General features: G+C 36.2%; 4 protein-coding genes across 5 annotated transcripts; 2 read left to right on the top strand and 2 right to left on the bottom strand.

Annotated features, from left to right (window-relative positions):
- The first annotated feature begins 233 nt into the window (after positions 1–233).
- LOC110707060 (LRR receptor-like serine/threonine-protein kinase) lies at positions 234–4,670 on the top strand. The gene is made up of 2 exons (XM_021885089.1): positions 234–3,685; positions 3,778–4,670. The coding sequence occupies exons 1-2, from the start codon at positions 847–849 to the stop codon at positions 4,233–4,235; spliced, it is 3,297 nt and encodes a 1,098-aa protein (XP_021740781.1). The 5' UTR covers positions 234–846; the 3' UTR covers positions 4,236–4,670.
- A 1,716-nt stretch (positions 4,671–6,386) lies between these two features.
- Positions 6,387–9,845, bottom strand: LOC110707062. The gene is made up of 6 exons (XM_021885092.1): positions 9,652–9,845; positions 9,054–9,304; positions 8,547–8,907; positions 8,342–8,434; positions 8,037–8,124; positions 6,387–6,814 (listed from the first exon to the last, which is right to left on the bottom strand). The coding sequence occupies exons 1-6, from the start codon at positions 9,726–9,728 to the stop codon at positions 6,536–6,538; spliced, it is 1,149 nt and encodes a 382-aa protein (XP_021740784.1). The 5' UTR covers positions 9,729–9,845; the 3' UTR covers positions 6,387–6,535.
- Positions 9,846–10,227: 382 nt separating this feature from the next.
- On the top strand, positions 10,228–11,232 carry LOC110707092. The gene has a single exon (XM_021885126.1). It carries the CDS (start codon positions 10,228–10,230, stop codon positions 11,230–11,232), a length of 1,005 nt encoding a protein of 334 aa, XP_021740818.1.
- A 194-nt stretch (positions 11,233–11,426) lies between these two features.
- On the bottom strand, positions 11,427–19,996 carry LOC110707061 (kinesin-like protein KIN-14F). 2 transcript variants are annotated; one of them, XR_002508425.1, is made up of 18 exons: positions 19,210–19,996; positions 17,146–17,309; positions 16,903–17,046; positions 16,157–16,525; positions 15,780–15,848; positions 15,472–15,684; positions 15,252–15,333; positions 15,047–15,142; positions 14,766–14,945; positions 14,565–14,671; positions 14,241–14,419; positions 13,939–14,103; positions 13,612–13,865; positions 13,240–13,403; positions 12,959–13,117; positions 12,091–12,713; positions 11,905–11,985; positions 11,740–11,833 (listed from the first exon to the last, which is right to left on the bottom strand). XR_002508425.1 is itself a non-coding variant. In XM_021885090.1 (17 exons), the coding sequence occupies exons 1-17, from the start codon at positions 19,343–19,345 to the stop codon at positions 11,704–11,706; spliced, it is 3,234 nt and encodes a 1,077-aa protein (XP_021740782.1). In that variant the 5' UTR covers positions 19,346–19,994; the 3' UTR covers positions 11,427–11,703. The 2 variants fall into 2 exon arrangements, 1 of the variants encoding a protein (XP_021740782.1); XM_021885090.1 differs by lacking the exon at positions 11,905–11,985 and having other exon boundaries at positions 11,427–11,833; positions 19,210–19,994.
- Between the last annotated feature and the right edge of the window lie 4,055 nt (positions 19,997–24,051).

Raw genomic sequence — 24,051 nt, forward strand, 5'->3', positions numbered from 1 at the left:
AATAAAAATAGAAATGTATATAATTATGGAGATTAATTAAATGTTATTAAGGAGATAGTGGTCCAAATGAACAAACTGAGAAGCAAAAGACAAGTAAAAGCCTTCATATATCTTAACTGTCAATGATAGCTTTTGATACAGAGGACAGAACATAAAATAGATGATAGGAAAAACACAGCAAATTCATTTCTGAAGTAAGAAACAAGATAAAAGAAAATTGCCAAAATATAAATGAAGAACAAATTAAAGGGACAAAACCCATATCTTTTCGAAGATCACTAAACACACTTCACATTTTTCGTATCAAATTCGGGTATATATATATCAATTACAACATTTCAACCGTTGTAAATTCTAGGTGGTACAACCAAAACTTTATCACCGATCACAAAACATCAAGTATGATCTAATAATATCTAATACGGACGTGAGAGGGTTGTTAATCCACATGGTACAACCGTTATTAAAACTCCTGTGGTAATTTATGGCCATAAAACAGTTGATAATTACATTTAGAAACCAAATTCCAAAAAAGGCACTGTTTTATTAAAATTGATAAAAACAAAATTAAGGTGGGGGAAGAAAGAGATAATATGACTACAATATGTTTATTAAAGGGTGGACCCCTTTACAAAAATAAAAATCAGCATCCTTAGTTAGCAAGAAGAGACATACAACAAAAGAAGAAAAACAATAATAATATAAAAAATTGAAGTGCAAGTAATCTGGAGTTTGTGGGTTTTTGTTCTATAAACAAAACATGGGGTTTCCCCCCATTCCCAATTCCCATTTGTATAATCCCAAAGTTCAATCTCCCCTGTTTCTCTCTATGCTCTCTCACCAGCAATGCCTGCTAAACTAAGCAATCTCTTCTCACTTTCTTCTAGTAATAATACTTGTATTTTCTCCTGCACATTCTTTCTTCTTTCTCTCAACTTCTTCCTTTTATTCCATTCTTGTCATTCTATTGATGACCAAGGCCAAGCTCTTCTGTCATGGAAGAACACCTTAAACTCCTCCTCAGACACTCTCAAGTCATGGATACCGTCCGACTCGAGCCCTTGCCGTTGGTTTGGGATTCGTTGCAACGACAAGGGACAAGTTGTTCAGCTGAGCTTACAGTCAATGGATTTACAAGGTCCATTGCCCTCAACTTTACAACCCCTCAAGTCTCTCAACACAATTATATTGTCTTCCACAAATCTCACAGGCGGAATTCCGAAGGAGTTTGGTGATTATGAGGCCTTGACACTGATTGATGTCAGTGACAACGCCATCACAGGAGAAATCCCAGATGAAATCTGCAGGCTGCAGAGGTTGCAGACCCTTTCTGTTCATACCAACCAGCTTACAGGCCCCATTCCTTCAGACATAGGCAACCTCTCGAGCCTTGTTTATCTTACCATCTACGACAATCAGCTCAGCGGCGAAATCCCACCAAGCATCGGGAAGCTGCAGAAGCTGGAAGTGTTTCGAGGAGGTGGGAATCAGAATCTCAAGGGAGAACTACCAGCTGAGATTGGGAGCTGCAGTAACTTGGTTATGCTTGGGATTGCTGAGACCAGCATCTCTGGTAGCCTACCGAAATCGATAGGAAACCTTAAGAAAGTCCAGACAATTGCAGTTTACACTTCTCTACTGTCTGGCCCAATCCCAGAAGAGATTGGGAACTGCACTGAATTGCAGAACCTGTATTTGTATCAAAACTCAATATCAGGTTCAATTCCAAAGAGATTAGGGGAGCTGAAAAAGCTTCAAAATCTGCTTCTATGGCAGAACAGTATTGTGGGTACTATTCCTGATGAACTTGGGAGCTGCTCAAATCTGTCTGTCATAGATTTCTCTGAGAATTTGCTCACAGGAAGCATACCGAGAAGTTTCGGGAACCTCTCGGGTTTGCAAGAGCTTCAGCTGAGTGTGAACCAGCTATCAGGAACCATACCTCCGGAGCTCACTCGCTGTACTGGCCTCACTCACCTAGAAGTCGACAACAATGCACTCTCAGGTGGCATACCGGAAAGTATTGGCGACTTGAAGAGCTTGACTCTGTTCTTCGCCTGGCAGAATAAGCTCACGGGGAAAATACCCACAAGCCTGGCTCAGTGCGAAGAGCTGCAAGCACTTGATCTTTCTTACAATAGTCTGATTGGTCCAATACCCAGAGAGATCTTCGGGCTAAGAAATCTCACCAAGTTGCTTCTACTTTCAAATGAATTGTCAGGATTCATACCACCTGATATAGGGAACTGTACAAATTTGTACAGGTTCCGGGTAAATGGTAATAAACTGGGTGGTACTGTTCCATCCGAAATTGGGGAATTGAAGAGCTTAAATTTCCTCGATTTAAGCAAGAATCACTTCACTGGAAGTATACCACCTTCTTTGTCAGGCTGCTCAAGCCTGGAATTCTTTGACGTGCACTCGAATGGGCTCACAGGCTCCTTGCCAGAAACATTGCCAACAAGTCTACAGTTTGTAGACATATCAGACAACAGGCTCACAGGTACACTACCACCTTCTATTGGCTCTATGAATGAGTTGACTAAGCTTAATCTTGGTAACAACCAAATCTCTGGTCGAATTCCTGCTGAAATTTTATCCTGCAACAAATTACAATTGTTGGACCTTGGAAATAATGGGTTTTCAGGGGAAATACCAAATGAACTGGGTCAACTCCCAGCATTGGAGATCTCTTTAAACCTTAGCTATAACCAATTTTCAGGACAAATTCCAACCCAATTCTCTGGCCTAACTAAACTAGCAGTTCTTGACCTTTCTCACAACAAGATCACTGGCAAATTGGATATCCTAGCAAGTCTACAAAACCTTGTTTCCTTAAATATCTCCAACAACGATTTCTCTGGGCAATTACCCGACACCCCTTTCTTTCACAAACTCCCTCTCAGCAATGTTGCTGGGAACAAGGCCCTTTACATATCTGACGGAATAGAAAACAAAGCTGATAAACATGACCAGCAAGCTCGTTACACAATGAAGTTAGCCTTGCCAATCCTTGTTAGTATAAGTGTGGTTCTGATTTTACTAGGAATCTATATGCAAGTCCGTGCTAGGTTAGCTGATCAAAATTCTCTTGAAGATGACACTTGGGAATTGACTCTCTACCAAAAGATGGAGTTCTCAATCGAAGATGTCATCAACAACTTGACTTCAGCTAATGTAATAGGAACAGGAAGTTCTGGAGTTGTGTACAAGGTAGCTATGCCTAATGGGGAGACACTCGCAGTTAAAAAGATGTGGTCTACAGATGAAATAGGGGCATTCAAGTCGGAAATTCAGACCTTGGGCTCTATACGCCACAAGAACATAGTCCGGCTTTTAGGGTGGGGATCTAACAGGAACTTGAAGTTCCTGTTCTATGATTACCTCCCAAACGGGAGCTTAAGCTCTCTCCTTCACGGTGTAGTGAAGGGTGGAGGAGCAGAATGGGAGGCACGATATGACATTGTTCTTGGGGTGGCTCATGCACTTGCTTATTTGCATCATGACTGTGTGCCAGCAATCTTACATGGGGATGTCAAAGCCATGAATGCGTTGTTGGGTCCTAGATTTGAGCCTTACCTTGCTGATTTTGGGCTAGCCACACTTATTGATTATTCAAGCAACGGATGTTCCAAGAACAATCAAAGAACACACCTTGCTGGTTCCTATGGTTATATGGCACCTGGTATGTTTTACATTCATTTAGATATTTTCATTTATGATCTTTATTATGGGAATTTACTGATTCTGAAACTTATTTTTATTCTTTTATTACAGAACTTGCATCAGTGCATCAAGTGACTGAGAAAAGTGATGTCTACAGTTTTGGGGTGGTTTTACTTGAGGTTTTAACAGGAAAACATCCACTGGACCCAACATTGCCAGGGGGAGCCAATTTAGTTCAATGGGTCCGAGATCACCTGCAAAAGAAAGGTGATCCAGCCGACATTCTTGATGCCAAACTCAGAGGAAGAGCTGATCCTCAGATGCATGAGGTGGTACAGACTTTGGCTGTTTCGTTTTTATGTGTCAGTACTCGAGTTGATGATCGTCCTTCAATGAAGGATGTTGTAGCAATGCTAAGGGAGATTCGACATGTTGATAATGCTAGGCCAGAGCCTGATTTAGCCAAAGGGGCTGTGCAAGCTCTACCAACACCTTCTCCTAAACGAAATGTGGTCAGCCAAGGGTCTTCTAACAACTCATTTGCTTTCTCTGACGATTCTTTGTGTTAACCAAGGTTCTAATCCAAAGATGAAGCCATTGTTCTGTACATTTCCCAGCTGAAGAATTAAATAGAGCAGATAGAAGGGCAAAGACAGAGTTCTCCTTAAGGCTAAGAATGTGATATCTTACACAATACTATTATTAGGTGTTTGTAGATTATACTAATAATTAGCAGTAATTTGTACCATAAGTTTGTGACGTACGAGTAGTATTAAACTGCTCGGCAAGATTAAATTGTTTCCGATGTCTTAACAATGTCTTATGCTATGTAGGAATGTCACCTTAAGAGAAGGAAATGGCTTAAATTTCTAGTGATGTATAAACCAAGAAATTAGCCATGATAGAATATCAAAGTTAAATTATGGAGGGATAGGTTCAATGATTGGTGAGTTTGGATTGTTGTTAATTAGAATTTAATGCAAAAGAGAATGAGATTCCTTTGATATTCTTCCCTCATGTAGGGGTCACGTGGTCCCATCTCAAGGCTCCTAACTTTCTTCTCGTTCATGTGAGTTTCAAGGGTCCTTCCTCTTATTAAGGTTAATGCTAATCTTGATTAGCAAGGCTAATTACGCACATAACCTAGTTTTGCCTAGAAGAGGCTAGATCACATGCCTAAGCATGTAATTGAAGGAAATGCGAGTATCAAATCATGAGCAAAGCACAATCCAATTAATTCAGATACAACTAATATGACTAAATCATTTGAACGAGCAAGAACACCATTGTTGAGTGATATTAACACTTAGATGGACGAAGTCACAAAGGAAAGCATCATCAATATTTTTCATGGCTTTCAATAGCAACTACATTTCAGGCATCAATTATACAAGTATAAACACGTACGAAATATTTGATACGGTAATAAGTTAAATCACCCTACAATATTACAAAATGCCTCCGTATTTTCCATGGACTCTCCTCGATACACCTACATGTCCAATATCGGATGTACACATTTTTCTATAGATTTATCACATACACATCTATCATCCCTCCAAAAATAAAATACAGCTAAACATACAGAGCTTTGAAAGCTTTAACAGCACAAGACTCCCCCCTCACCCAAAAGTCAAGATTTTCCAACCCCATCCAAACATGGAGTAGATAGCAGGGTAATGCCAAAGAGTGCGGAGGTAATAGGACCCAAAAACACATTCCTAACCGCCACCCCACCTCATGTGGAAGGTCATCTACAAATGGAAACTTTGGAGATTCAAGATTTTAATTTGCTTAGGCACCTTTACTATAAATAAAATCTATCCCTTTCCCCCATGACATAAATTAATAGAGTTTTGAAAATATAAGAGAGAACTCAGAATTAATTCTGGATCAAGGGAGTAATAATCTTCTTTGCATTTCCGTAATAAAAGAATCTCACATTGTTTAGATATTATGTGGTATGCAAAATGAGGAAAGGATAAGCAAAAGGGAGCAATGGGACTGAGATGTTATGCTTTTGCTAACCAAGCTTATGGACGATTTCAATAATTCTAACTCCATTATTCCATCTCAAATAAGTCCAACAGAAAAAGAAGTGATGAATAAGAGAGGTTAAGGATCATACTAGTAGCAAAATAGTGACTCTATACGTCGCCTATCCAAAGCTGAAACCAACTTGACCACTTAACATCCCAAATCTAAGGCAAACCACATAACATTAACGTAAGTTCCTCTTCCACGTTGGTACATTTTTAATTAATAAATCCAATGCACTGTTTCATTTTGTTAAATTCAACCCGTATTATCTCACAACTAAAAGGTTATTAAAGCGTATGACTATCTCTCAACAGAACTAGCCTTTTAGAGGTCACCCCTCCCCCCCCACCCCCCAAAACCCCGGTAAGTTGTTTTTTCTAGTGCTAGTGCACGAGCATGTGGATTGGGTCAGGTTTGTGGCAGGGAGGAATCAAGGTTGGTCCACAAAGCAGTCAGACCAGGCTGCTGTGCTGGGAGCTTGATCCATATCCACCAGGCAACAGCCAGGCCAGAAACAGCCCACTGGCAGCGCTGTTACTAATTTGCGCTATAACATTAATATCTATACTAGTTGCAACCCAAAGGCTCAATTGAAGCGACTAGTTTCATAGCATAGTAGTTTACTGATTCATGAGAAAAGATACTGACACAATAGATTCCATCATGTTACCGACAGAAGATTTCATAGTGAAGTGAATGTGAATGTATTAGATAAGCAATATAATTTCAATACATTTTTACATGAAGTATTCATGTCTATAGGAGGCAAATAAAAATGGCTAACTTTTGCTGAGGGCATCTAGGAAAAAGAGAGCAACAATGGTAGGTTCTAAGGAGAATAATTGGATTCTAGTTTTTTCAAGATGATGCTAACAACAGCCCAATCAAACCCACGATATTGAAGCCACCTTATAATCCTTGCCTTTCGTTTCTCATAGGGTACATTCTGGGACAGTTGCCATTGCTTGGAGGCCCGCACATATAGTTGCTGTAATGTAGAGTTTGATAACTTTGTACTCGACCTAAGATCACATTCCTCACCATCCTCAAAAACCTGTTTTACTGCCTTTTTTACATCACCTTCACTGACGCCCTTCTTCACAAGTGCCTGATTTTAACAAACAGCATTGCTTCACTCAAAATGTTGCATAATATAGCCAATGAAAAGCTGAACAATATATAAAAAGTTCTCCTGTCTCTCCGACACCCCCCCCCCTCTCTCCCCCTCTTCAGATGGTATCAGATTCACACCATCAACAAAAGCCACAACAGCAACTCCCTTACTAAAATGCAACTATTAGCAAAAGCCTTAGCAAACTGACTTTAATGGAAATAATTATAACTTCAAAATCTTGCTCTCAAGCACAGACCAAATCAGCATTTTTTTCAGTTCTCTTTTTCATGACCCTTGTTAGACACAGCTCACTTGGAACTTCAACGCATTTTTTACAGCAGTCAATGACAAACTCCCCTATAGTAAACTTATTCCCTTTCCTTAATATTAGTTTAATTATTAAATAAAAACACAAAAACTTTCTCCTATGATGCTGCTGAACTCTAGAGTCTAGACTCTCCAACTATCAGATTTTCACCATAAGTCCATAACTAGAGCCAGATAGTTCTCTAAACAGTAAATTATACTCTGATTCTGAATAACCTAATCAAGTATCATAAGGATAGCCCAAATATCTTGCGTACATGTTCTGCAACTTGACTCCAGCAAAACCTTTATGATAGCACATGTTCACAAAAAGCTGAGACATTGAGGCTTCCCAATTCTCAATATACTAGTTACACCACTGATGGTTATGATATCAGATATCCTGAAAGTTAAACAGAACTTTAAAAAAATCCCTAAATCCAAACATGCATTACGTAAACATTCCATGCAACATGTCATAGTTGTCAAAGGCCAACTTATTCACTCACTGATTGTCTGAAGTCAAACTAATACTTAAGGCTATACATTTATGCACTCAATTAAAAGATCCTTAAGTTTGAAATCCTAATTGGGTAACAAATGCTGCAGTGCATAGGTGAAACAATAAAACATGCAATATCTCAGAGCATTCCCACTCCCAGCCCCGGTACTATCCTATACAACCCTCAGCACCCGCTCACCCCCAACCCAAAAAAACAGATTAAAAAAAAGGGAAAAAGGAAAAAAAAAAAAAAAAAAAAAAAAAAAAAGAGAGAACACAGTACACAACAAGGAAAAAAAAAAGAATTACAAATAGTGAACTTCCATTAACAGATTAAAGGATACCTTAAACATCTAATTCTGATAAATATTTAAAATAAAGACACTAGTCTTCAAGAAAGAAGCTTACTTGCTTGATTCTCCTTGGGCCCCAACTTGAAGACTTCCATCTAGAATTGGAAAAAATTTCCGCATACAGGCTATCATTAATCAGCCCTCTGTAACAAAATTTGAACCCCATTTAAAATAAAAATACAAGTATAAAGATAAGCATGAATGAATGAAAAGTAACCAATAAGACAATAACTGATAAGTGTGCTACATAATGCGTTGCAAACTCTACAATATGTCAGTTGAAAAACATAGTAATGGAGTATTTCTCTCCAAAAAAGCAAGAAAACATTCCATAGACAACAGAAAAGAAGGTAAGCCTACCTATTCTGGAAATCACTTACTACTGCCTCAACAACATCAACATGAAAATCCTTTGCAACAAGTTTCTTCCGTAGCTCAACTCCAGTATATGCTCTAAAAACAATATAAACACAATTAGCATCAACAAATGCATTGAGCATTATTGACATCTTGGTTTCAACCAATATTTATTTTGAGTGTAATGGTTTTAGAAAACACCAAAGACCTTTTTGCTAGTAATTCAACAGCCTTTTTCTCAACGTCTTGCTTAGTCCTACAGATTTTTGACCTTTTCTGTTTGCTTTCATCAATCCCATCATTATGTTCTGCTTCAAGGCCTTCGATTGGTTCCTCAATATCTTCTTCAAATCCTTCCAAATATTCAGAGTCCATTGCTCCATTATAGTTGTAGTTCTCTTGATTTAATTTGCACCCTTGACCTCGAACATCTCTCTTAAAAATTCGTAATTCCTGAACAACTTCATCAGGCACATTCATATACTCAACAGCAAAGGTTTTTACAGACTCCGTTTCTAAACTCCCCGCAGCTATTTTATCAGGTTTGTTGAATTCATTCAACCCTGGAACTACATAGAGTTCAAAAGGCATGAAATCAGCAAAGCAATTATACCAATCAATCAAAGCCTTAATCCCATGCGTGGGGAGCAAAGCCATTACATCATTAAATAAAATCCTATTAACAAAAAAAAAAGTATGGTTGTGACATGATTACCATGTGATTCAACAAATGATACATTCGACGGCTCATGATCAATTCTACTTTCTCGAGGATGATTGACTCTATGTCTACGTATACCATTACTCGAACTAGACTCGGTATATATCCTGTGTATGGGAGCATTGTCCACTGAAGAAGAGCATCCTGCTTGTTCCACAACTCGGTGTTTCTTAGGAATGTATCTAACTGGTAATTCTGGGCCATCTGCCTTGTGTGAAAAGCATCTAATAACACTCCTTTTAAGCCTATCAAATTTACAGCAAAAACACCCATAAAACAAAAATTAAAATGCCAAACACTTTCAATTGATGCTGTCTAATACTTCAACTAGAACAGGAACTATCTTTGCACAGGCAATTAATTTTGAGCTTAGTTTCCCAATTGAAACCAAACAAAAATAAAAACCCACAATTATTGAGCTGAAATTCTATTTAAAATGTGAAAGCTTTATTCCCAAATAGTATAAAAACAGACGAAAATCCAACTACATGTCTTGGTTCTTGTTACGAAAGCTATGAACTTAGAAATGGAGAAACAATTACTAAATTTAAACAGAAGAACAAATAATTTATCGAAGAGAAAGAGAAAGTACCATGGAAGAGAAACAAAGCGAGGGTGAAGATTTAGTGAAAGCTTGTTTATCAAATTTGTTGCAGGCATTGTTGACATGTTTGCGTTTTCAATCGCAGACAATTGGAAACCCCTAAAAATTTCATGTTCGCGCTTATGATTATGAATTGGTTTTGTTGTAAAGGTCAAACTCTCAATTTGGGGGTTTGGGTGAATTGGGTTGGGTTCAATAAAATCAGGTGTATATTTTTAACTTGGGTTGTTAAATTATTGTATTTATACGAGTCGAAATTTAAATTGGGTTGGTAAAGATTAGGTTAGGTTGGGTGAGGTTTTGACATGTCTAGCTTTAAGTATTTTCATCACAATTAAGAAAATAATTACTTTGAGAGTGATGGATAGCTCAAGTGGTTAGAGCTTTCCTCCCGATTCCAAAAGATCCTACCATCGATTCTCACCCCCGCCCTTGTGGCTCTCTAAACACCAAAAAAAAGAAAATAATTACTTTAATTAGTTAGTAAAGTTTAACAACCTATGGCCTGTTTCCTCTGCAAATTCCACCCATCAGTTTTTTAAAAAGAAAACAAAAGATAAAGCAATGCTCTCTCTTTCACCCACCTTACTCTTTCTCAACCCCATATCTTTATCTCCTCCGTCCTTACAAAATCAAGCTCAAGCTCATCCCTTTAATGGCGGCAATCCTCTTTCCTTCACACCCCCTGCAAAACAACCACCGCTCATCACTAAAACAAGCAGACCCCATCATTACTCTTCAAGCTCTTCTTCCAACTCATCAGTTGCAGAACAACAAGAAGAAGAACAGTATCGAGTTTTAACAGCTACTCGAAGCGAATACAACAACATTGTAATCTTAGAATCCGATAACTCCAAAGTATTACTATTAGATGATAGCGGAAATGTGCATAGCATACTGTATAAAACCCAAAAATGGACCAACTCTTATTGGGATGAATTTACCAGTTTACCTGCAATCATTCCTAAAGGTGGTCCAATTGCCATCTTTGGATTAGGAGGTGGTACAGTTGTTCATCAATTGCTCCATTTTTGGCCTTATTTGGTTATTGATGGGTGGGAGTTAGATGGTATTCTAATTGATCGAGCAAGAATGTATTTTGGGATGTCTGAATTGGAAATGACAACAGATAATAATAATAATGGAGGCTTTCTTCGAGTTTGTGTAGGAGACGCGTTGTCTCCTACAGCAAATGTAGCTGGTGGTTATGCAGGGATCATTGTGGACTTGTTTGCTAATGCTGACGTTCTTCCGGAGTTGGAAGTTGCACAAACCTGGCTAGACATGATGGATAAACTCATGCCGGAAGGGAGGATCATGGTGAACTGTGGCGGGGCGAAAGAGGTTTTGAATGGTGGAAAAGAGTGGCAAGTGAACTTGACAATTAAGGCATTGTGTCAAGCATTTGGTGAGGAGTTTGTGAATTGGAAAAAGATGCCTGATAATGAGAGTGGGAATTATTTGGCATTTACAGGGCCGTTACCGGACTTAGATTTGTGGTCTCATTCTGTGCCGGAGAAACTCAGCTCCGCCGTCAACCAATGGAGACCTTGTAAGTCTTTGTCATGACATAGCAACATTGCAAGGTTGAATGCAATGTTGTTTTTGTTCTTGCATTTTCCACTAGATAAGTATGGAATGATATACTGATCAAGTATGTTTAATAAGATGATGACTTTTGAAACTTTAATTATTGTATGTATGATGTACAAACTTAGATATGTAAGAATACCTTGTGAATTATACAATAGTATAGAATAGCATGAAAAATATTCCATTATATTGATTATTGAAGCAGGACTTGAAGAGAAAACATGGATAGCTCACAAAATTTTAAATATTGGTATAAAGAAAGTAATTAAAAAAAAAAAATACAAGCATGATTGCTTGTCAAACTCAAATTTCTGAAAGCTCAACCAAAGACATCAACAAACAGCCACTACAAATACCTGGGCATGCTTCTACTGAACTCAGATCACTGTACATAGGGGAAATTTTTTTAAAAAAAAAAATATGTCAAAATCAGTTTAGTAAAGTCTTTTAAGGCAAAACTGTAAACTTTCCACGCGGTATAGACTGACTTCTCCTCAATCCAGATATAGATGGATTGTTGCTTTCTTTTAGAAGTTTGGTTTCAAATTGTCCGGAATCTACTGCATTTGCTTGTCCTCTGCATGGAAGAATGCAGATAATTAATAACTTAATAGTCGAGTTGCATGTGCCACTGTAGGACAAGATTACCTGAATCCAAGTAACATAGATTACAGGCATTCTGATGTCCAGTTATAACACTTTTGAGCACCCACCCATCATAATATATTCCTGTTTTGAATTGGAGAATCTATGCCTTAAGGGAGGTAGTGAAGTGTGGTAAAACCTTGCTTTTACAGTTTAAATACAATTTATGTTGGATTTGAGAAGCCATACCTTGGTTCGAGACACTGAGAACTCTTAGTAGAGTTGGCCCGTAATTTCCTCAACCGAGAATTGCTGCTGTAGACGGGAGAAGCAAATAACCCCTTTTCATTTTCAGGCTCGAAAATGTCACTCTCTCTAGCCTCCTCAATCTTTCCTCCTGCATGAATGTCAGGCTCATCAACCTTTGGAATCCTAGGCGCTGGTTGGTTCTTGGCCTTAATTTTGCTGATATCATGCTTGCTTTTCCTCACTGACAACAATTGCCTTGTATTTACAGGCTTAAGTTGTTCATTCTCCTGATCTAATAAGTTGCCTCTTGTGATGCTGCCATCATGCCGGTCAACTAATGGATTTGCTGATGGTGGACCAAGAGGTTTATTCACTGATACTCTAGCTGGGTATTGAAGCTTCGGGAAAGATTTTTCTGTCATTTCAGGCTTAAGCCTACTCCTAATGAGAGCCCCTCGGTCAGTAGACATTGATCTCCTCACAGGAGGAGACGGAGACCTTGGATTTCCAGGCTTTATAAGCTTTTCTTCAGCTATGAAAGGCATCTTTGGCATGGTCTCATGTTCCTTTAACCCAGAGGGAAAATGCGACCTCCTCTGCTTCCCTGAAGAACAGCTTCTGACCTGAATACATAACTTTCATTGTTAAAAAAATATATTTGTGGACAGAAGTGTTGAATAGAAGACACCTTCTGATTAGTACAGCTTCACTATTCTGCCGCTTTTTCAGACCTAAGTAAATAATATTGTGGCCTTGTGGCTAGTGAGTATATATAAAGATTATAAACATCTTATATGTATTAAGCCATATAATATGCTTTATGTGATTCTTCTAATTGAAGTGAGGTTATTAACTAATTCAATCCTACCTCAAAGGCTTTGTCATCAACTGGTCGCACAAGCCTTGGCACATGCATTGGTGAAATGGCTCTTGCATTTTGAGTTTCAGAATTACTTCTTACATTGGCACACTTCAGATTTTCCAGTTCTGTTTCTTTCTTCTCTAATGTTGATTTCAGATTAGCGATCTGCAGTAAAAGAAGAAGAAATTTAATTTGCAGGGCGCTTGAGAAATTTAATATTGATTTCAGTCCCAATGTTTAAGGCTTGAAAAAAAAAAAAAAAAAAAAAAAAAAACCATAAAACCAACCTCAACTTTGAGGTCCCGAAGTTCAGTAGTTTCTTTGTTAGCTCGAGCAGCTCCAAGTTCTATAGAGGCAACCCTCTCTGCAAACTTAAGGGTACTTATTGTCTCTCCGATAGCATTAGATTCAGGATTAATATGCACAAACATCAAAGTTTTAGCATGGCCTCCTACAAGATAAGTAATTCATAAGTTAGCGATCAAAGACTGATTAACCTCCTACCAGTGAAGAACACTTATAATTAGTACGAAAAAAAAAAGAAAAAACAGCCACCATGGCTCTGCAACAAAAATTTGAGTAATGGGGATACAAATCATGCAATATAATAAAAAATATATAGTTAAAGTTTTGACCATAGAATCTTTTAAGGTGGTTACCTAGAGAGTCTTGCAAGACTTGAGTAAGCTTGCTATTCCTGTAGGGAATATGAGCACTCTTCTGAGCAAGAGCAGAGATGACATCCCCAAGTGCAGAAAGTGATTTATTTATATGTTGGGCTTCCTTCAGCCTTTCTCCAATAGCCTCAGATTTGTCGACTCTCTCACTGCCCGCTAAATCCACCAGATGAAGACATCCCCTCAAAATGGACCCAGAGATCAACTCTTTTCCTTGGACATGGATAGTTAAAATACTGCAATACCATAATTGTTTCAGAGCAAGACAGAATGAAACCATGCAAGCTATCATTTTAATGAAGAGTGTACCTGTGAGATCGGCTACTCCTTTCATTCAGAGCAGTTGCACCCACAGCACGATTCTTTAGGCCAACCCGCATCAAGTCAAGGACATCTTGGGTGCAATTAACTTGGACTAAACATGCATCAGGTACATTGAGACCATTGAGCTGAGAATTGTTTCGAATATCTAACGTGAATATAATTAAGGAGTCACATTATAAATTTTCCTGAGTGTAACTTAAAATGTTTTATACAAAAAAAAAAAAAAAAAAAAAAAAAAAAAAAAAATAAAATAAAATAAAATTATTAGCTGAGCTATTGAAGGATATCTTCTAGAAGTGCCATCAACAACTAAGAGGTCTCTGACTTGTTCATTGTATATTTCAATCATCTGGACTCCAATATCATATTCAATTAAGTCAACTCTAGATTTCGAAATTTGAAATAGGTCTTGCAATGCTCGGTAGTTGACACCCCAAGAATCTTCTGCTGTTAAATCAGGGCCACTCTAGACAAAAACAAAAATGCAGTTTCAATAAGGAAGATTTCTAAGAAACTGAGGCAAAATCCAAGCATAAAAAATATATAAAATGAAATCCATCATTCAAAATATCTTAAATGCAAGTGAGGATAAAATACAAATTAACTAATACCATAGTGTATGTCTTCCCGGAGCCAGTTTGTCCATAAGCAAAGATACAAACATTGAAACCATCTAAAACTGATCTAATTAATGATTGGGTATCTGCATATATTTGCTCTGCATTCAAGACATATGAAAATATGTCAAACCAATTGGTAAGGCCACAAAGTGCCTAGTGTGTAGAATTACATGCAGAAATGGAAAAACTTACGTTGGGTTGCATTTGTTCCAAATACTTTGTTAAACGAGAAGACCTTTCTTGCATCCCTCCCTTGTTTGTGAGGATGGACAATCATTATATTTCCATTTTCTCCAATATGATCAACAGTTGATACCCCATCAGATTGGCCTTGTAAGAATGGTCTTACTCGACAGTAAACTCTAATTGATCCTATGATATAAAACAACAGTTTGTCACAATTTTAGTTTCTCAATTTACTTAATCCCAATTTCAAATAGATGGATTTCAGAGATTATACAAAGTAAGATTACCTTTCAAGTCTTGCACTTGATTGTAAAGCTGACGGTTTTCTTCTAGAATCTTATAGTAAGAAGATGACGCGACCTCAAGACTCCTCACGTGATTCTCTGAGCCAATTAAATTATTGAATTAGGGTGGTAAGTAGTTAAAAGAAAAAGGGGTACAATGTAGTATTGCACAATAGTTTTTAATCAAATGCACACACATATATCTCACCTAGTTTTTTAATTTCTGCATCCCATTGTAATTGAGCCCTATTCACTTCATCTTTTGTTTCTTTAAAAGATGACTTGAGTTCCTGAAGATTGATAAAAAGGATAATCAGTTAAGTTTTCCATGAATCAACTTAGGATTTGATCATTTAAAGAGAACTAAATCACTGAATGTGAAGACATGAAATTCCAAGAAAGAGATGGATATGTTTAAAATTGAGTACCACAAGTTGCTTATGTTGCTCATCTACTACTTCCTTGTAGCTCGTAGAATCACTGATTTCTTTTCTTCTCCCACAAATGCAACATTCCGCTGCATCATTAGACTTCATAACAGTCTTCTTGTTGCCAAGATACCGTGAAATTGCTTCCAAGAACTCTTCATGTGTAAAAGATGTAGTCTCACTCTTCAACTTTTTTTTCAACATATGCCCAAGCTACAACATTTTTTATCATGCAAACCTTAAGAAGCTTATTCCTATTATACATTTATATGTACCAAAATAGCTGCATTAAAATTCCGAAACTCTACCTGAAGACCTTGAGTCACAATCACTGAAGAAAAATCCTTGACAACCTTATGAATCACAGTATCTATTACCTGCACATTAATTCACCAACGAGTTGATGTATAGTGAAAATAAAATTAAGAGTTTGTATTGCATCACAGATAGATTACACTTGCACAAAGAATAATTGTCTGACCAACAGTACTAATCCTCTTGCCATCACTTTTTATAGACTTCAAGTCACTTAATTAGCAAAAGTCTGTTACTAACTTCTATTTGTGTCATTTATTTAACACTTGACAATTTGTGTCATTTGATAAAATTTGGTTTTAAAAAAAAAAAATCATTTCATGGTACACACTAAGGGAAACCTAACTAAAACAGAAGAAATCTTACCTACCATTGAATTCAAAGGTAAATCCTCTATTCCATTCTTCTCACTGACATAAGCTTGCAATATCCCAAGTCCATAGCGATCAAAGAGAATACACAATGCTTTTGCTATTTCTGTTTCGTTGTTTGACACCTTGTTATAAAGACGAAGAAATTCTGACAGCTGCTCGTATTGTAATGATTCATATTCATCAAACGACGACAATGAATCATCAGCACTTTCACTGCCAACTGAAGAGGAGGAGCAGTCTTTTGAGAAGGAAGTGATCCTCACAGTTCCACCATACCTCCACACTCCAATTCCACCAGCTTGTTTCCACTCATAATAGCCTTTTAGGCAAAGAATGCAGTCCACAACTTTACTTGTAGAACCTCCCTGTACATAAGAATCAATTCAGTTAAAGACACAGCATTCCCGCCAAAACCTCAGGAGATATGTATATTCGGATACATAACCAATTGCTAGATATGATACAGCTATAAATTTCTAACACAGACACACTGTTGTAAGTACACAACGTTCATGAACCACATTCCTAATATTAAACTTCTTTGCACTTTGTATGTACTTTTGAATTCTTTGTTGGTTCTTGTTAATAAATTCTTATCTCAAAATGAAGGCAGTAGGAAGAGAGTCAAATGACACAATAAGATGATATTCAAGCTACTTAGGTGATTAGCCCTCCTGGACTCCTCCATCATCCGAAAGGATGAGTTAGATTGAGGTTAGCCTGTCAAAGAAAAGAAAGAAACCTTTTCCAAGTCAGAGGCTTCAAACGTCAATAGCTTCATATTGCCAACAGCTACCAAGAAATTCCTCATGTTTTCAAAGTACTGAATGGCTGACTGTGCTGCTCCTTCCGGGGACTGCACTGCCACTACTGGATTATCCACAACCTTGTAAACAAAATACAAAAACAGTCATAAAAACTCTACATAACAATGTACTCCGTAATTAAGTAAAAAAGAAATACTACTCCGTAAATGGCAGTGTACCTTGAGGACAGCACCAGGATTAACTTTGTTAAGGACATTACAAAGGATGAGACCATTGCGGAGGGCCATACAAAAGTCTTGTTCGGAAGGGTTCTTTGAGAGGGTGTCCCTTGCTACTTGGTCCATTTCCCTTAGCCATCCGGTTGCTTGATACCTTCTTGCAGCTGCACAAATGATGCAACTCCCATTTTAACTACTATTTCATGAAATGGCATAATGTTTGTAAGGGTAATAGTATTGGAGGTGAGAGGTAACTAACAAGTTGTTTGGATCATGTTCAATTTGGATCATGTACATACTCATATCACATCGCGATGTCACTTAGTTTAGTTGTAATCCATTATGCATCTAATTTTTTATCAAATCATATGTCACCTTATTATGATAATCTATACAAGTATACTTATTTAGATCAAATAAATTAAAACCAAATTCTCAAGCGACAAAGTGTGATCTTGTTATGACATTGCCACAATCCAACTTTTATTTTCTCTGCCCTGCTTTACCCTATCATCCTGTCTAACCCTCTTTCTTTAGAGATTATTATACTCCTTAATCATCATTAAGTTGAGGTCCCAACCTTCATTAGTAAGGCAAGTCCACCTAAAACGGCACTTATTAAGGGCAAGGGGATCCAATTCCATTTTTGGGCCCACTTGGTCTAATTTACTTACTAATCAAATGGGCCAGCCTGGCCCACCTTAACGGCTCAACATCATAATGAGCCCCATTATCCCATTTTTGGGCCCATCTTGTTTTTTTTTCAAATATAATCATTGTCCAATAGCATATTAGATCAGTATTTTTGTCTAAACAGAACAAGAACAAATCTGAGTGTCCCTTATTTGTACTTCTACCGTAGAGAATCTAGTGTGTTTTTTATTAGGATTGCTTTCCCAAATATTCTCTTCCTAATTAATAACGAGAAAAATCAAATCGATTTTATGATCTTGATGGTTTATAAGTAAGCTTAAAAACAATTAAAATATACGATTAAATTCAATTTAGTAAATCATTTTTTGGAGCAAATAAGAAACTAACACACATACAGTTTGGTTTACAAGCATACAACTAATTCAATTTAAAATGTACTCCGTATATCTTAGACTTTTAGAGTTAGTGGCTAAGAAGTAACATTATGCTCCTAAAACCCTGGTTCCAACAATATAGGAAATTAAACTTCTTAAAGAATAGTACACATCCTACCGTCGATTGATTTAAAGCTGACGAAAATCTGTTACAATTTCCTACATCGTGTGACATAGTTAGATTCAATTAAAACGACAATCAAGTAGGTACTAGGGAGAATAATTTGAACACTTCTCTCCTTTTAAGAGAAGATAAAAATAAATATCAAAATTACCAGTGTTGATAATTCTAGCCTAGTACGTACTCCATAGTCCATACTAGAGTATTAAATTTTTAAGTTGATTAATATGAAGTATGAATATATAGTTTGGATCTACATCTTGTAAGTAGAAGCAAATTCATCAGATATAATTTACTCGCAACTTTTGGGTATTATTTGCGAGATATAAAATTTTCCAAAATTGCGAGTAATTTAGACCGGAGGTATTATTATTATTATAGTGATAAATGTGGCGCCACCTAACTTATATCAGTTCGTTCAAACTTATGCAATTCACGTGATCACCGTAAATTGTGCAACCCATACATTTGAACATCTTACATCCGGCCTACTCCATTTTTATTAGTATAATAAATCTTGGTCTCATTCATGCAATAATACTAGTGACACTAGCCTTTCACATATTTTGTTTTGTACAATAATTATACTTGGTATGATGTATGAGGTCCTAAGAACTATGACTTGTTATACTAATCTTACGAGGTGCATTACATTTTATAATTAGAGTGGTGTTGTGTTCAACTAATCTTTACTCAAAACTAACTAATGTACTCCATACGTACAATGTAAAAATTGAAACAAGTTTAAGCTAATCAAAATCAATACTGTACTAACTTTGATGATGACGACTTCTTAACTTGATTAATAAAAAAAAAAAAATGAAAGAATGAAAGAAGAGAAATAGAGAAAAGAACCTGCTTCATCAGCTTTACGAAGAGCGAGTTCATGATCAGAGAAGATATCATCAGAGTGATTAGAAAGTAAAGCCTTTAATCCCTTCATACTATTCTTGTTTGGAGTTTCTCCATAAATGCTTTTCTCTTGCCGCATCGGAGTATAATTTTGGTGTTGGAAGTTATATAATTGGAAAATGGCTACTTAATTAACCATCAAATTTTTATGATCACTCTATTTAAACACCCTAGAAAATCGGATTATAAATATATATAAATAAAAAATAAAAATAAAAAAGAATATAATTGTGTAAATGTGGCAAGAAAGAAGAGCATGGAAGTTGGCGAATATGATGAGAAATTGGAGAGAGAGACAGAGATGGAAGGGAAAGAGGGAGTTAAATTAGAGACTTTCTCCCTTCAAACTAATATTGCCGTTTTTTTACCTTTATTTTATTTTTTTTACTTTTTTTTGGTGGGGTTGATTGGATTTTGTAATTTAAAAAAAAAAAAAATTAAAACAAAGTTAGTGGGTTGAGTGATGAACCGTTTGTTTGGAGATGACGGTTGTAAGGTTGTAAGTCTGTTTTTGACTCCATAGAATATGGGCGAGACATGTTAGTCCAAATTCATTATTTAAAGTCTTGTTTGGTATAGACTAACTATGGTGTAAAATGTAAAGGGGAGTAGTCATCTTAATTATCCAATTTCACTATAATTTGGTTGGCTAAATTCACATAATATATGGTGACACGTGACACATATTTACAAACTTTTTTTTTTCATATATACTCCGAAATAATAAAGTATAGAAGTATAGATGTATAGATATAATACATTATACATACGAGTACAAGAAAATTATTATAACTCCTTTTTTAAAACGGAATAGTAAACTTTGTAATTGTAAATTGCAACATATATATTCAACATCCTTTTATTATGTTAGTAGATAAGTGTAAAAGCATCCATTTTTAACCTTTGAAAATATACTTTAACGAGACAACTAACGTTTTACATAGTATACTCGTCGGAGGTAGGACTGTAGGAGGCACAAAAACATTAACATACAAGGTGCGTCCAACACCTAGATTACAATTACCTTAATTTTGTAAGACTATTAGGCAAAGTAGCTGACGTTTACAAGAAGATTGTGAATAGTTGTTAGCATTAAAGGTAAAAGGAAGTATACGTTGGAATTTTAATTTGAATGGAAAATAGAAAAAGTACCAAAAGTTTGAGTCAATTTCTTAAGACGTTGGCTTGGGCTGTTGAGCAAATTTAAATGATTGCAAAAGTTTTCTATGCCTCCTTTCCTATGGACCAACAATGTGAAAGCATCCTACACCACCACCACTCTCTTCAAAATAATCAGAAAATTAAATTAAAAACATCCAATACTATCAAAATTAAACTACCATTTATGAAGAATTATTAGCTAGTTAGATAATTTACAGCGTATTAATTAAGTCTACTGTTACTACTTGCAAGAGTTGTAACTTGAAGATTTACCTAGCTAGTCTTTTGCTAACTTTGTTCTTTTAATGACTTGGCTTGATTTAGACCAAAAAAAAAAGACTAATTACACACTTATTCTCATAAATGGTCTTAAACACTATTCCAAATGATACAACGATTAGTTTTACAAATATAATGGGTCCACTATATATTCGCATGTGGTGATAAATGGGCCTAAGCTACACCCGCCACAATTGTCCACTTTATACGATTAAAGAGGTTGCACTTCAAAAAATATGGTAACAAGGGGAGTAGCCTCTTAGCCTTATAAAATGGACACAATTTTCTTGTTTCTTCAATGTGGAATACACTTCCCATCACTATTATACTCTTTCAATGTGGGACAACACTTTCACTCACATGTGGATTTGGACATGGGCTCAACACATAGAAGTTTATACCAAGTATATGTTAACATGTACTATGTAGCATGGTTTTAGATGATGATTATTGAGGGTCCATGATCGAGTTCCTTTTTCTGCAACTTTCCTACTCCTTTTACTACACTTTCTTTGTTGAGTTGGTGGGATTCTTTTATCTAGGATGCCTGCAAACTTTCTACTTGCAAATTGCAATTGCACTTAGGAATGCCCAATATATTGCCATGGTTTGCGCCATTTATCCGACCAACTTATCAAAATTGACCCCTCCTCTAAATGCCACATTATTTCTTTAATTTCCATATATATATAGATTATAGGTAGATTTTTTTTTTTTTTTTTTTTTTGGCATAGGCTTAATCAATTATTATTACTAACAAAAAAAGTTGAACAATAAACAAGCTTAATCATCTTTTTATTCTTTTACATACCAACAAATTAGATCAAACACAATAACAAAAGCTTAAAATCATCATCATGTTTGAAAGAAATTATTTAATTTGCTTAAAACAAACTCATATTGTCTTGGATCGAACTTTCAAAAGGTACAGAAGTAAAACAACCGAGCTTAAATTTAGTCAACAGAAGGAAGGAGACAATGTTGTTGTTGACTTGTTGATAAACCATAACCATAGAGTTACATAAAGCCATGGACTAAACAGAAAGATCTAATAAGAAGAAATTGTTAAGGTTATGTGCAAATATAGTCACAACTTGCGACTTGATATGGTGAATAGGGTGTAGTATTATATTCTTGACATACTATAAATCCCCAAAGTTTTCATATATGCTGAGATAATAGATGTAAATTTAATTGGATGAATAATTGGTAAAACTAGGTGTAAAGGATTTGCATATTAGACCTTGATTGATAATTAACTGATATGTGCTATCAAGAGCTAGTTGCATTATTTGATATGAGAAGTTTGCTACATTATATGTTTAGTTTTCTGGATTATTAAGTATTTGTATAAAATTGTTTGCAGATTAGCTGATAAATTGTACTTGTTTTGTTAAATGGGATGTAAATCATACTAACTTTAGGATAAAATTTTCATTTGAATAGAATTTCTCAAACACGACTTTGGTGTAGTGCTTGGATGCAATATATCAAATAAAAAGTTTATGTACGGAATTAATATTACACATAACACATTGTCACATTGGCATTCTGTGTCAAATTGGCACAGTAATTGAGTTGACATGCAAAATTTGGTGAATAAATGACCACTTTTAAAAAAAGGTCGAATTCTGGTCCATGTGGTTCATTAGAAGATAATGATCTGGCGTTAGAGATTGATTATAAGTAATGTATCAAGTTTTGATTATAAAGGAACAATGGACCGACTAATGGCCTGGTCCAACTTTAGGCCCAGATCCATAAGGTCATTTTCTTCAGCCCAACCTAATGCCTAACGTGCTCTCAGATATGTCAATCCAACCTTCACCCATCTTCTTTTGCTTTTTGACAATGTCTTCTTTTGTTTGCTCCACTAGAGTATGTTCATAAATCTTAATGATTTCTTATTGTTCATTATGTGGTTGATTAAATAGAAAATTGGGGTCATCAATTACATGGAGTACCCCGTTATGTTTGTTTGCACCAAAAATAATAATAAAGGTTATGCTATATGTAGCTGATAGACGACCACAAGTGTTCACTTTACTTGACCAAGGAGGTTTCACCTCAAAACCATATGAGATATGACAATGAGGGGAGTAGCCTCTTAGCTTTATAAAGTGGACACAATTATCTTCTTTCTTCAACCTGGCTTTGATATGATAAACAAGCCAGGGCCACACCTATTTTGGGTAATTTTACCCATGCCACATGGGCCAATCATATCCTGACATGTGTCATACCCTGGTTGGTCCAAATTGGACGAACCTCCATTTGACACGTGTCCTTCTTAGAACCTAGGAGAAAAAGGCGGCCTTCAAGGGCCCAAAATCTCGAGAAAGCCGTAATTCGACGCAACCCAGTATAATTAGGTCAAAGTGACCTAATCAGGGACACGTTTTCCGATGACCCTATAAATAGGGAGATTCCCCCCATTTTTGGGACATCTACAATTATTACAGCATACCCTACACTCTCTTACATCAGATAATCACCTGATCTCTAAATCCGAGAATATCTCACCTCTTTTTCTGCACCAAGGGACAAAAACACCCGAAACAACACCCGTTAGAAGTGTTCACTTTACTCGGCCAAGGAGGTTTAACACCATATGACAATGAATAAGGGAGCTGCCCCTTAGCCTTATAAAGTGGACACAATTATCTTCTTTCTTCAATGTGGGATACACATACCAATACAAACTTTCACACTCAATTAATATGGGACAACACACCACTCATATGTGGGTTTACTCATGGGCTCAACAGTAGTCCTTAGGGCTACAAAAAAAAAAAACAATTGATGTATATTTCCAAATTTTATACAAATATTAATTTAGGAATGCATGATAATACGCACAAAACAATGTAATTAATACTATATTTTCATTTGATTTTTCCATTTCTAACTTCTTATATAAAGCACTTAAGGCTATGCGTAACATTTTTAAAATTGGTTCAGACATTAATGATTCATTAAATAAAAAAAGTTAAATTATTGAGGTTTTAAAACACTCCTAGTAAAAAATCATTCTATGCATGTCTATTCGCCTAAATACTTCACTCATAAATTTTTTTGAGTGCTAAAAAGACCCAACAAAACATTATTATAGGTCATTGTAGAGTAACACTTTGTTTGAATAGGAAGAAATGGAAAGAAAAGAAAAGAAGGGAAATGGAGGGGGACAAAATCTCTTGTTTGGGTAAAAGATTGGGGGAAGGAAGGGGAAGGAGAGGGAGAAATCCATTTTCCCTTTCTCTATAATAATCATAATCTCTCCAAAATTGGAGAGATTTGGAGGGAAAATGGAGCTCACCTCCCCCTCCCTTTATTTTCCCTTCCCTT

The sequence above is a fragment of the Chenopodium quinoa genome, unplaced genomic scaffold (genome assembly GCF_001683475.1).
Source record: "Chenopodium quinoa cultivar QQ74 unplaced genomic scaffold, ASM168347v1, whole genome shotgun sequence".
Lineage (NCBI taxonomy): Eukaryota > Viridiplantae > Streptophyta > Magnoliopsida > Caryophyllales > Amaranthaceae > Chenopodium > Chenopodium quinoa.